General features: G+C 50.2%; 1 protein-coding gene across 1 annotated transcript; it reads right to left on the reverse strand.

Moving 5' to 3' along the window:
• Positions 1–3309: 3309 nt before the first annotated feature.
• Positions 3310–9385, reverse strand: SOWAHB (sosondowah ankyrin repeat domain family member B). Its single transcript, XM_084625621.1, has one exon. The coding sequence runs from the start codon at positions 9176–9178 to the stop codon at positions 7178–7180; it is 2001 nt and encodes a 666-aa protein (XP_084481747.1). The 5' UTR covers positions 9179–9385; the 3' UTR covers positions 3310–7177.
• Between the last annotated feature and the right edge of the window lie 4278 nt (positions 9386–13663).

Genomic DNA, 13663 nt, shown 5'->3' on the forward strand with positions numbered 1-13663 from the left:
TTCTGAGGCGCGGCCCCTGGAGGTTTTCTAATCGGGGTTGTATATGTAGGCGTAGTGAATACACACACCTTACAGCATCAGGAAGCGCTCTCTTCACTGTGGTCAATAGCCATAGCGAGACCCTAACACCAAATCACATGTCAGAAGCACTTTGTGTTCTGAACAAGTCTGTAGCACAAGTGATGTCAACGTGTGTCTGCTAATATTGACAGATGGCCAAGGAAAACACTGGATTTGTGCATGAAATTGTATCATTTTTCAGCTGTGCTTTAGTGGCTTAAAAGGTTTGAATTGCATATTCGTGTTAGGGGAAAGGCTTGCTCATTTTCACCTTCTTTCCTGCCCTTCCCTGCGGTTTCCTCTTTTAAAATAATATTATTAGAACAACTTTTTCTTTTCAGTTTCACAGCTGCTTTCCTATAATCAGCAATGTGCCTCCCTCATTGTCCTATCACCTGCAAACTCCCATCTCCTGCATCCCCTTGCAGTGACTCGGAGCTGCCCCAGCTCATATTCCAGATCTCACCTCACCCTTAGCCCAAAATGGTTATTTATAAACCTGGTTGAAATGTTTCACAGCAGACGTTTCTTTGTTCCAGAATGGTCTTTTTTCTCAAAAGTGAAACTTCTCATGAAAAATCACTGTCACTGAAACATTCTGGTTCTCCTGCCCTCCCCCAAATTTTCCATAATGCTTTTAATTTTATAGAACTTTTAAAAATAATTATTGAGATTTTTCCACTTACTAAAAGCCTGGTAAGAAAATGTGCATTTTGATATACAAGAAACTCTGACAACCACATTGAGAAATACCATGAAAGGTGGAGCTGCTTCAGACCCAACATAACTGAAACCACTTCAAGATCTTAAACTTTTTTGCAAAATGGTTTTCCTGTTTTTCAAACAGTTCTAGTTATTGATCCCTCCTGGAGCTCCCACATTGTACTGTGTCAGGGTGTAAACTTGCTCTGTCGCTTTAAAAGGTGCAGCATAAGGCCATGCAGCTCCACCAGCTGGTGTGTGGGGGGTGACCCTGGCTCTGCCTGCTATCCCCGCCCTTTTAGACAAGCTGCTCGGAGGGGGAGTGGGGAAGCAACTTGATAGCAGCCCCTGTGCTTCCCCCCATATTCAGGAGCTGCACTTCTGGCTGGCAACACATGGCCCATGCGAGTGGGGAAGGAAGTTTACTCTCTCTCTTTACCCTGTGTGGCCATACAGGATGGACTTTTCCAAAGTCCCCAGAGCCCAGATCCTCAGTGAGTTAGGCACACAAGTACCTCAGAGGATCTGGACCTGAGTGATGTAGGAGCACAAGTCCCATAGATTTTCTGTGGGATTTGTGCTTCTAAGTCACTTAAGCATTCTTGCAAATCCCACTCAGAAAGGCTAGCCTCAATCTAGCCCACCAGGGTATGCCTACACTGCAATAACCCAGCGGCGTGTCCAGGGCTGGCCTGGGTCAGCTGACTTGGACTCACGGGGCTCAGGCTGGAGCCTGGGCTCTGAGACTCCCTCAAGGGGGGGAAGAGGTCTCCAGGCCCAGGCTCCAGCCCAAGCCCGAACATCTATATTGCTATTTTTAGCCCTGCAAGCCTGAGTCACCTGACCGGGGCTCTGAGACTTGGTGCCACTGGTTACTGCCCTGTTATTTGTACAACGAAGCCTTGCTAATACTCACATTGCTAACCTGCCACTCTAGTTATTTTCACAACAGCCCTGTCATCTCAACCTTTTATTTTAACAAGATCTAAAGAGCAGTAATGAGGCTTCCCGCACTTAAGAAACCACTGCTCATTCAAAAGAGGCAATACCTTCACTAGTGCACCACCAAGTACCGGCATAAATAATTTAAACCAAACAGCACTTGTCACAGTCAAAGAAGAAAGTACGTTCTGTGAGGCAGTTTCCTTGATTTATTCAGATCTTCACATTGCATTTGTTCCCTTACTCTCTGCTTCGCAAAATGTGTTAATATGCGAAGAATCTCCTAGTCATGGACTACATCCACCCTGACTGAATTGGCCCTGCCAACTCTGGTTCTCCACTTATGAGGTAACTCCCTTCTCTTCATGTGTAAGTATAATAATGACTGCATCTGTAATTTTCACTCCATGCATCTGAAGAAGTGGATTTTTTACCCACGAAAGCTTATGCCCCAAATAAATCTGTTAGTCTGAAAGGTGCCACCGGACTCCTTGTTGTTCTAGTCATGAAAGGGGAATTGAGAAGGTTTAACTGTATTTCTTTGCACAGGAACCATTTTCCAGTTGCACTAAAACCTTTCAGGATATTTGTGGTACTGAGAGCTCACCACTTCTGAGGTAGTCCCCAGTCATTGGCCCCAGCCCCCTGCTCATAAAAATAGAGCTAAGACAAGACAGTACATACCAGCATGGAGTCCTTTGATTCAGAGCGTACACTTAGCACTTTGAGAGCAGTTTACCATTTACATGGACTCTCGCAGAGCCGAAAGGCTCTGTCTTGTCTAGGCGGTTTGCATTCATCTCTTGCTAGTGTCGTTCTAATCTGAAAAGTGACTGTATGCGGGGGTTCCGTGTTCATGAGTCTCAATGGCTTCATGGGAAGCTTGCTCAGTTTTATACATAAAGGGGCAGCAAGTTTAACTGGACCGCCTTGTATGCTCTCCGGCTCTGGAAAACAAGCTGGGATCTTTCTGGCTTGAGCTTCATCATAGGTTCTTGCCCAAGATAAAGCAGCATTTTGAACAGCCTGAAGGGGAGTCTCCTTAGAACTTGCTTCTCAGACTGTGCTGACAGCAGCACCAGGATGCAGCCGTCAAATCTGTTGCCATAGACTCTAGAAATGGTGGGTGAAATCCTGACTCTGCTAAAGTCAATGGCAAATCTCCCGTTGACTTCAACAGCGTCAGGATTTTTCCCTTTCATTGCAAAATCCGTTTAATTCTTTGCATGTGAAATGCACCCCAGAAGCCTCATGTTTGCACCCTGTGAGAGGGATGGACGTGGGGGTTCTAGAGAATCCCCACACTCTGCATGTTGCGGGGGGGATGCTCTTCGATCCACAGAGCTGCTGACCCTAGATCCTGGAGAGGAAAGGTGCTGCAGTTGTAGCAGCTACTGAAGACTATAGGCTGGATTGCTAGCTAAGGGGGAGTGGGGAGGGGAGGAAACTGTCCTGTGACCCCATGCTGTACCTATAGGTTGAAGGATGGATTTCACCCTCTTCACTCCTGTAGACTTTGCCTGCAGAAAGCCTGACTACTCAGACTTTGTGGGTGAAGTGAATTTCTGTGCCTATATGAAATGACTGAATGCTTTAAAAAAGGTGTCATAAGAGCTAGGTATTATTAATGTCAGCAACCACTGGGCTCATAAACAATCCTGTAGTAAAAGATCAAAGAGATCCATCTGCTGGCCCCATCTGAGTGAAGGTTCTGTCAGCATTCCCATTACACAATCACTTTTTCAGATACTTAGGAACATAAGAACGGCTATACTGGGTCAGATCAATGGTCCATCCAGAGTAGCAGTCTCTGACAATGGCCAGTACCAGATCTTCAGGGGGAGTGTACAGAACAGGGCAGTTGGATGGATCCACCCCATCTTCCTCTTCTGGCAGTCAGAGGTTTAGGTACACCCCAAGCATGGGGTTACATCCCTAACCATGTTGGCTAATAGTCATTGATGGATCTATTCTCCATGAAATGACCTAGTTGTTTTTTGAACCCAGTTATACTTCTAGCCATCACCTCAGCCCATGGCCCTGAGTGCCACAGGTTAATTATGCATTGTGTGGAAGAAGTACTTTGTACAATTAACCTGTGGAACTCATAGCCAGGGGACTCAGAACAGTGCACATACCTGATACAATGAGTTGCTGCAGAGGGTTGGGAGCAGGAAGGAAGGGATTTCAGCTTTTATTCAAATGCTGCTGTTTTGCATGTGAACATTAATATAAGCTGAGATTTTCAAAAACACCTGTGGGTGTCTGGTGCCCACTTCCCTTGAATTGGACACCTAATTCCCTCCAATTGCTTGAAAAATCTCACCCTTAGTACACAGAAATATAAACATAACCAAGCAAAGACTAACAAGGCAGAACTATACAGCCATTCTTCACCAGCGTCTTGGAATTTCACCTCAAGGTTCAACTATACTTGCTTTTAGTTGCCATGTGAGACTTTCTTAAGGGAATTAATAGCTGAAGTTTTATTAATATGATTCTTCTCCATTCTGCTTTGTTGATTTTTATCAGATGTAACTGATTCTTGCTGGGCCCATTCCTTTTGCCTAGACTGAACTTCCAGAAGCCAGTTTAAAAGTTCCTTCCCTGTTTTTGGATAACATCTTAGCCTATTAAAAATCTAAGTTGCTCTTTGCTATTTATGCTCTCTTGGTTTAACTTTGTGCCGTTTGCTCAGCTTGGATAATGAAAATAGACTCAGCAGTGTCACTTTCAGTATATTCCACTTCCAGCCAATTTCACTTTCTGGGACTAATGCTTTAGGATGCTGCAGCCTTTGGGTTGCAAACACAGGGCAGATCATGCCTTGTCCTACTGAAAAAACCATGCAATGGGTCAAGTCAAGTCAGAAGTTTTGTGCATTCACGCTCATAGAGCTCCTGAGGTTACATGCTGATAGGGTATAGGGCATAGGTTATGGGAAATAGTTGGTTTTACTACTTGGCTGGGATTAGTGATGGTAGTAAAGTTAAGCACCCTTTGTAGGATCAGGGTCTGTGTGATATCACCTGGTGGTTTAGGAGAGAGATCCTTGAGCTCAGGTGATGGAAGCCTGTGGGTTTCGATATTTTTTGTAAGATGAAGGGCAAGGTTTCTAGCCCTTCCTCTGCAGGTGATTGATCTAGCAGTAATGGCTGTTGCCTGCCACACATGAGCATGGTTCGCCCACCAGAGCGGGCAGGGAGCACAAACTTCAATATGTACTAGTGTCCTGGCAGCCTTGGAACAGCTGGGTAGAAGGGTCAGGGCTTCTAGGGAGAGCCTAGCCATCTTGGTGGATGGCTGACCTCAGTGCTGCCCTTATCAACCCCTATGGCCCTTCCCCTCTCCGCTGTAGCTGTGCCCCACTCATCTACCCCAAACAGGGACAGCCAGGATAAAGCAGGGGCCATGGGAGTGAATGCTAGAAGTAGGCATCACTCATATCGAGGGGCGGGAAGGGGAGGAAATCAGCCCCAGGCTCAGTATTGACTGCAGCAGGGGTATTTGTCAGGGACTAAGTGGGTAAGTGATCATGGCTGCCTTGGCCCTACTAAACCTATGTGATAGAAAAATCTGCATAAATGTCAATCTCGGTCTGTAACTTTGACCCTCATGCCATTGTGACCTTCCACGTTCAAGGGACTGGTTGAGGGCCCCTGTCTACAGTATGTAGTGTAGGTACAAGATTCCCTTCATGCCTGCTCCACTCAGCATGCCGTACCCTGGGGTTTTTTTTGGGGGGGGGCACGTTAAGAGGGCCTTATGTGCCAGGGTGAGCGTCACCCCTGAAGTGAGCAGGGAGGTACAGCAGCAGACTGTTAGCACACCCCGTGATGCTGAACACTGTAAAGAAGGTGGGTGTGGAGTGGCTTGGAATGACCCAGTTCTGGAATGAATATCAACCCCTCCCCCCGAGTGTCTGCTCTTACCTCCATCCCACCCAGAGACTTCACAGACAAAAGGCCCCTGGAAACGGCAGGGTGCTCGCCACATGCTCTTTAACCTCTTTGACTTTAAAAGTGAGTTCAGCCCTTGATTGAAATATTAAAATCCATCAAGGTTAAAAGGCCAGTGTATAAACTTGCCCCCCCCCAATTTAGGTTTTGTAAAATATTATTCCATAGCTTAAAACCCATGAAATATTTCCTTTAAACTGAAGGAACAAAAACAAGAAAAAAATTGTTGCATAGAATATTCAAATGGAGAATTCATCTAATTTTCAAAACTATCAAAAACCAGTCAGTTGCATTTAGGAATAATTACCTGTGCAAATGTGAAAGACAGGCAGATGGCATAAATGCAACAGGACTAATGAAGCTGGCCTTGGACAAGTAGCCCAGCACCAAGGTGTATGATTGCTGATTGTGTGTGTTGTGTTAGGAAGATGTGAAAGCCCGCAAATAGTCCTCAGCTGTGGATGAAAAGAATAAGAAGAACATCAGACACCCTGCTTTGTTGATCATTTTCTTTCCAGAAAATGTTTTAACACTAACTGGCAGCATGATGAATGACTAATGAATGCACATTATTAAAAAAAAAAAAAAGCTTTAGGAACCTTGTTAATTTAAAAACATTGTTTTTTAAATAGATTAGCCATATTTCTCATCTTTGTGACAGTGCCTTTTTCAGTTACTCTTTTGATCTACACTGAAACAACAAGGCTTGGATGTTCATCAAAGCAGCTTTAAAGGTTGGGTCTTTAGGAGGAGGACTGTGCCAGGGATTCTTCAGGTCTCTCATTAACATTCCCAAGGGAAGAGTCTCCATTCTCTCCTCACACACCCTTGGCTGCTAACATGAATTATTTGTCTGTACAACTAGTGTAGTGCACACGATGTTCCAATTTAACAGCTTTATCACCACTCCCTTCCCCCGACACGTGAATATTTCTGTTATTGTTTTGGTGACGATCTGTGCCTCCCTCCACAGCAGGAAGTACCTGAAGGTGAGTTTTGGCTCACTCTCTGCTCTTGATTTCAATCTGGAGGCCAGGTCAGATAGGGATGATTTAGGGTTTTCTCAAAATCTTTTTCTTCCTGTGATCACTACTTACTCCCTTGCCTATCTTTCACCACCACACCTTTCCAGCATCTAAAGAACTGCTTCTGAGACTAACCGCCTGAACTAGGGGCCAGTAGTCTGAGATCTCAAGTAGGGGTCATGGCTAAGCTTCAGGGAGCAAGTGCCCCCAGCTGCCTCCCAAAGTTGGCGGTCTCATATGGCAGGGAGTTGTCAGAGCATTAGCTCACTGGACAGAAGGTTTCTAGATGGATTTTCTATTAAAAATAGGCCAGAAAAGGATCCCCTAGTAGTTCAAGTGTAAGAGTCTAAGGTAACCAGAAAGTGCCCCCTCTCCTCCACCTCTAGACTGACCCCACATTGTGCGAACCAACCTGCCTAGAAGGGCTCTGTGCCAAATACCCAAGGCTTGTACATGTGGTCCCCACCTTGGGGAAACTCTGCTGCCTTGTCAGTCACTATACTCCTCCCGCTCCCTCAGGGCAGGGTACTTGGTAGACATTTTCCATTTCATGTGCTTTGGTTTCAGGCAGGCTGCGAGGGAGGTTTTCCTGCTGATGCTCCTGGCCACCTCCTGGCTCTTGGCCTTTCTGGGGGGCGAGGCATGTCTGACTAAGGGCTGGATAGGGAAGATTGTCTTGCCCTTTGGAGCCCCCAGCAGCTGCCACACTTCTCCAGAGGTTGAGCTGCTCAGGTATTGCCAAGGCCTCTTTCCACTGCTGTCCCGCACATGGACCTTGGAGTTCAACTTCTGGACCAGCAGCTTCATGATTCTCTGGTGTCCATGGATGGCCGCTAGGTGCAATGGGGTGTAGCCACAGCTGGACTTCACGTTCACATCCAGGGGGGTGCCCGCTTTTTCGGCCCCGCTGACCAAGTCCTGGAGCACTTGGTTGGCTCCATGTTTGGCGATCCAGTGGAGTGCGGTGTAGCCTGAAATAAAGTCCCTCTGCAAAGCAAGCTGGGGATCTTCCAGGAAGAGCGCCCGGACCTGCACCCAGGAGCCAGCAGCCACCATGACGATCCAGTTGTGTTCCCTGGGGTCTAGCGGGACAGAGGAGGGCCTGGAGTCCAAAGGTCTTTGCGGGACGGGCAGCACCTCCTCTGCAGGCACACAAGTCTGTCTTTGCACAGAGCCCAAGAACTGGAACGTGATGGGAGTGTCCACACCTGGGGAAGCCAATATTGCCCCCTTGGCCATCTTCCTGGATCTCCGGGGGCGCCGGCCTCTCCTCCCCTGGTCCTGGGCCCTCAGCTCATCCTCGGAAGAGGACACCCTGCTGCTCTCCTGGGCGCTCTTGCTCCTGAAGGAGTGGCGGGTGCAGGGCGCGGTGCCATTCACCTCCACCACCTGCCCGTTGGCCCTGCCCTTGCTGCGGAGGTAGCGGTGGCTGGGGGCCCCGTTGCTGAGCGGCTGGCAGCGCGAGGCTAGCACCCCTGGGTCCCTGGGCCCTTGGCCTGCTCCCCCGGAAGGGCTGGCAGCCCTGTCCCCCGCCTCCTGCGGGGAGTCGCTCCCCTCGCTGCCGGTGCCACCCCCGCTGCCCCCTTCGCTCCCGGGGCTCGCCTGCTCCACGAAATCCTCCAGGTCCTGCAGGGCCAGCTGGCAGCGGATGCTCCTGAAGACGGGCGGGGGGCACCTCCAGCCACCCTCGGGGGGCGCCCGGGCCGGGCAGCTGCCGTCGGCCGAGAGAGGAGCGGACCAGCTGTCCCGGGCCGCCTGCCCCGCACCTCGGCTCCCCTCCACCCATTCCTGGGTCCGCTGCTGCCGGAGCCAGGCGGGAGCGCAGGGGCCGGGAGCCCGGGGCGCCCCGGGGAGGGCGAGCGGGGCAGCCCGGCGCAGCTCCGGGCTCGGGGCGCAGCGCTCCGGGGGGGGCCCCTGGCCGCCCGCGGCCCGAGCCGGGGCAGGAGGCGGCTCCGCTCCTTGCCTCCCTGAGTCAGCCTGGGGGAGGCCGGGAGCCCCCCGGCCAGCTCCGCCCGGGCAGGAGCGGGGATGATCCCGGGGGAGGCGGCCGCGGGGGGCCGGGCGCTGCTGCTCCCGGAGCCCGCCGTGCGCCCCGCTCCCCCGGCCTCCCGCGGCGCCCGCTCCGCTCCCTGGCTGGGCGGCTGGAGGAGCCGCCTCCTTCCCCGGGGGCGCACCGGCCGGGCCCTGCCCCTGGCACCGCCCGGGCCCGGGGGGCGGCTCCGCGGCAGGTGGCCTCAGCTTCTCGCCCAGCAGGTCCCGGTACCTTCTCCTCAGCACCACGTACTTGGGGCCGCCGCCCGCCTCCTGCTTCACCGTGGCCACCGAGTTCACGAGGCTCTTGAACTGCTCCCGGCGCCGCTGCACCTGCCCGGCCGCCCCGGGGTCCCGCAGGAAGCGCTTGAAGTGCCCCAGCAAGGCGGCGTTGGTCACTCGCCCGCCGGCCTGGCAGAGGAAATCCAGCAGCTCCTCCTGGCTCAGCTCCCTGGCCATGGCTCTGGCCCCGTCTCTCGGTGCGGGTCACCGACACCCGGGCAGGGCAGCCCCCGGCCGGCCAGCGCAGCAGCGGGGGGCTGTCACCTCACCTCGCCCCTGCCCAGCGAGCCCAGCATGGCCCCCGGCCTGCAGCCCCTCTCCTGGGCAGCTGCTGGCACCGCAGGGAGACGCTCGCCCTTCTCCTTGAGACCCGTCCCTGGTAAAGTTCCTCCTGGAGTCAGTTTCACCCGCTCGCCTCTGCTCCGCCCAGACACCCCCCCCAGCTCCTCCCCTCTCTCAGGCAGGAGCACTCCCCTGCTTTCCCTAATGAGTCAGGCCGGAGTCACACCGAGTGTGAGCCCAGGAAGGGAAAGAGGCAGAGAAACTCAGCTCTCACCTGTGGGCAAGTGGTTGTTTTTACTTTCCCCTTACCTGCCCTCTCCCGTTTCCTTTGATCACAGCCACGCTCAGGGCTGTCACCCAAAGAAGGTGGGGAGAATTGAAGTGTGTTGCTTTGCCTGGCGTTCAAAGTGGTGTCACAAGTAAGTTTCCTCTGGAGGGGGAGGTGGTGGGATCTGGGAGAAACAGATTTTGTAAAACGCCCCCCTTCCCCCCGTTTTCCGCCTGAAGTGTGTGGCATTTCTGCAGGGTAAAGGCTGGCTGTCCATTCCATTTTGGAAAAAACTAATCCAGTTTCTTAAGGTAGTATGGCCTGAGTTTAAAACAAAAACCCAACCCATTTATTTTTGAAAAAGGTGTGTGATCTGATGTGTAAATAGAAAACAACACAGCGTAAAATTATAGGAACAAAACGAAATTGCATTTAAAATGTGCTCTGAGGGGTTTTCTGCTCCTCTGATGAAGTTCAAGGGCCTGATCTAGAGGTTTTTAAAGTCAAATGGGCTTCAGAGCGAGCACTAGGTATGCATAAGGGTTTTTCCATGAGAAACTGATTAAGGCCCTCAGGCAAACATTTAGGTGTGGGAGTAACTTTGCACAGCTGAGTAGCTCATGAGTGCCAGTTACTCGGGTGCCTAGGTATTGGCAGAATCAGGGCTTAAAACCTTGCTCCTAGCATGGGCACTGCTAGCATGTTTCCCCAGTACCCAGGCTGAGGCCCACACATCCTTATTCTATCCCATTGATAGATATCAGAGGGTGAAGCATGGGCCCATGCTAGCAGACCCAGTTCTAGGATTAGAGTGTAACTGATGGGCATCACAGGAAAAATAGAGCAAACTAAAATAAAGTTAAAACCTTGAAACATCAGAGTAAAACACATTTATTTCTGTAACTCCTGACAGTTATCGTTATCTTAAGTGTAACTTATAGGTATGCAATTTTCAGACAGAAATGTGATTTTCAACGGGATAGATTTAATCTGAAAAATTTATGTGTTTGAGATGGAAGGATTGACTGAGGGGAGAACTGGATTTCTATTCTCCTTGTCTCCGTGCTTATATTTTAGTGCCAGATTTCATTGTAAGACACAAGGAGAGAGAGACACTCATTCATAAGTATTTACTATTAAATTCCTTCCTGTTGCGTAAGACACTAGGTGTGTGAAGCACAATGTCTAATGTGTAGGATACTGGCATTCAAGGGAGTATTTCAAGGAAGGCTGACAAATACTATTATTCTGCAATTGACAGTGCACAGGCAGATTGCTGTGAGCCTCATAAAGTTAATGGGGCCTGGCCTGCACTTAGCACTCGAGTTGCATGCTATCAGTTACAAGATTGCGTCCTAGGAGTGCAGTTGGCAGGAAAGGGTTTAAAGTGAACTCCCAGTGCTGCTGGACTAGTTTTATAGAAAACCGACAAATTTCCCCCTGGACCACTACATACAACTCCAAACATGCTGAACAGCTCTGCAGACGGACTTGAGGAAAACTGAGGACCCACTTACTGCCCTGCACATACTCCAGAAGGGACTGCCTCAGACAAGAAATCATCACTTTCTCCCACACACTGGAAGAAAAAAAAATCAGGAAACTTGCCTGGAAATCATGCAAGAAACCCAAAACAATTAGGAAAAAAAACAAACTCATGACAGCCATCCAACCACTAAAACAAAAAGTGGAGCCAACTGCAACTCCACAGCCCATAGAACAGCCTCTCCATCAGAAAACATGGCACCAGGACTCACCACATGGACACTACACAACACCCTGACATCAGCAATTTACCAAAACTACGCCTAAGTGAAGCTGAATTATCCGTGCTCTGCAAGAGACTGAACTTCTGCCGCACCACAGAAACTGATACATACTAATATGTGGAGAACTAGAAGACTTCTTCCACTGACTCTGCCTCAAAGAATTCTTTCCACAACAATGATAACACCACCCACAACTGCTACATTCCCACTGCCTGTCATAAGGAAAAAACATCATCTGACTGCACATCCCACAACAGATGAAACCACACTCTTGGTCATTACACTGATTGGTTCAGAAAAATATTGACTGTGAAATCCTTAACAAACATCACATCCATCACAGTCGCCACGGCCAAGAGGAGAGCTCTACCGCCCCTGAAATTCAACCACCAAATAGTGATCAAACCAGCAGGGGGAGTCATCATAGTCCTCAACCGTGGTGACACCATCTGCTATAAAGAACGCAAAGACCCTACACCACCATTTTCCCAGGAATTTAAGGATATCATGAAACCCTTCTCCAAACAGATTCTTGAGAAACTCTACAATTTCATCCCCCTTGAACAACCCCCCCCCCCGCCTCCTACATACTTTCAAAAATATACAAACAAGGGGACCCAGGCAGACCCATCTGGCCACAGCTCTCTTAATGAAGGAAGACTGGGACTCATAGAAACCATCCTCAAACCATTCACCACACAAAGGCCCAGCTTCCTCCAGGACACAACCGACTTCCTCCAGAAACTCTGCAACATTAACATCCTCCCTCAGAACACCGTCTTTGCCACCATGGATGTCACCTCCCTATATGCCAATATCCCTCACAATGACAGCATCGCTGCCTGATTCGAATATCCATAGGATAATGGACCACCCTCAGGTATCCACCCCAAACACTGGGAGGCAGGGGGAGGCGCTGATCGGCAGGGCCCGCCAGCGGACAGGAGGTGCTGGGGGAAGGGGGAGGTTCTGGTAGAGGGGCTGCCAGTGCATGCTCAGCACCCACAGGCATCGATTCCATCGGTGCTCCGGGGCTGGAGCACCCATAGGGAAATATTAGTGGGTGCTCTGCCAAGCTCCCCTCCCCCCCCCCGCCCAAGTGCACCACGTCCCTGCTCCTCTGCCTACCTCCCAGCGCTTCCTCCTGAGCCGCCACTAAATGGCTGTTTGGCCGCTCCGGGGGGGTGGGGGGGGAAGAGCGGGAACCTGGCACGCTCAGGGGAGGAGTCGGGGAAGAGGCCGGGGCAGGGATTTGGGGAAGGAGTCGGAATAGGGGCAGGGAGGGGGAGGAGGAGGAGTGGGGCGGGGACTTTGGGGAAGGGGTTGGAATGGGGGCAGGGCAGGGCCTCATGGAAGGGATAGAGGCAGGGCAGGGCCGGGGTCAGAGTGGGGTTGAGCACCCACCGGCGGGAGCAGAAGTCAGCGCCTACGGCTCCAGCCCCAGAACACCCATGGAGTCAGCACCCATGTGCTGACATATCTCCATTGCAACAATAATCAACACCCCCCCACAACACACCTTTCAAGATCCCTGGGTCCTACACATGCCTAGCACAGCATGTGGTGTATCTCAGCCAGTGCACTAAATGCCCGAATAACAACTATGGGAGTGAAACTAGACAATCACTACACCTTCAGATGAACTCACACAGGAAAATGATACAAGACAAAAACACCCTATCACCTGTGGGTGAACACTTTTCATGAAGCAATCACTCTATATGTGAGCTCTCAGTCCTCAGCCTCAAAGGAACCTGCACAACACCTTCGAAAGAGGAGTCTGGGAGCTTAAATTCAAAATTTTGGTAGGAACTAAGAAATCATGGAGTGAATAGAGACACTGGATTTATGGCTAATTGCAACACTCTATAACCCACTTACACCCCCCTTCCAGCTTTTTTCCCCTTCCCCCTTCCTCCCCCCATGACTGGAGAAGTGTTAATGGGCCACTTCACCTTGAATGGTCCTTTGAAATAATCTTGACTTTCGCTAAACAATGGTCCCTTAAAATAAACGACTTTTGCTAAACAATCTGTTCCACCTTGTGTTTAGCTAAGACACTCTGAGTATATTTCCCAGACCTGAAGAAGAGCTCTGTGGAAGCTGGTCCTCTCACCAACAGAAGTTGGTCCAATACAAAGATACACCTCACCCACCTTGTCTCTCTAATATCCTGGGACCAACAGGACTACAACACTGCATACAAAGTTCCCCTAAGTCACTTCTAGTCTATTCAATACTTTTGATAATGACATTTTACCCTATTTTTTTAAGGACTGGCAAGCATCTGCTTATGAGAATAATCTACAGAACATCTGTCTACTGCAGAGGTGGGCAAACTGC

The sequence above is a fragment of the Lepidochelys olivacea genome (assembly GCF_965140295.1).
Source record: "Lepidochelys olivacea isolate rLepOli2 genome assembly, chromosome: 4".
NCBI lineage: Eukaryota > Metazoa > Chordata > Testudines > Cheloniidae > Lepidochelys > Lepidochelys olivacea.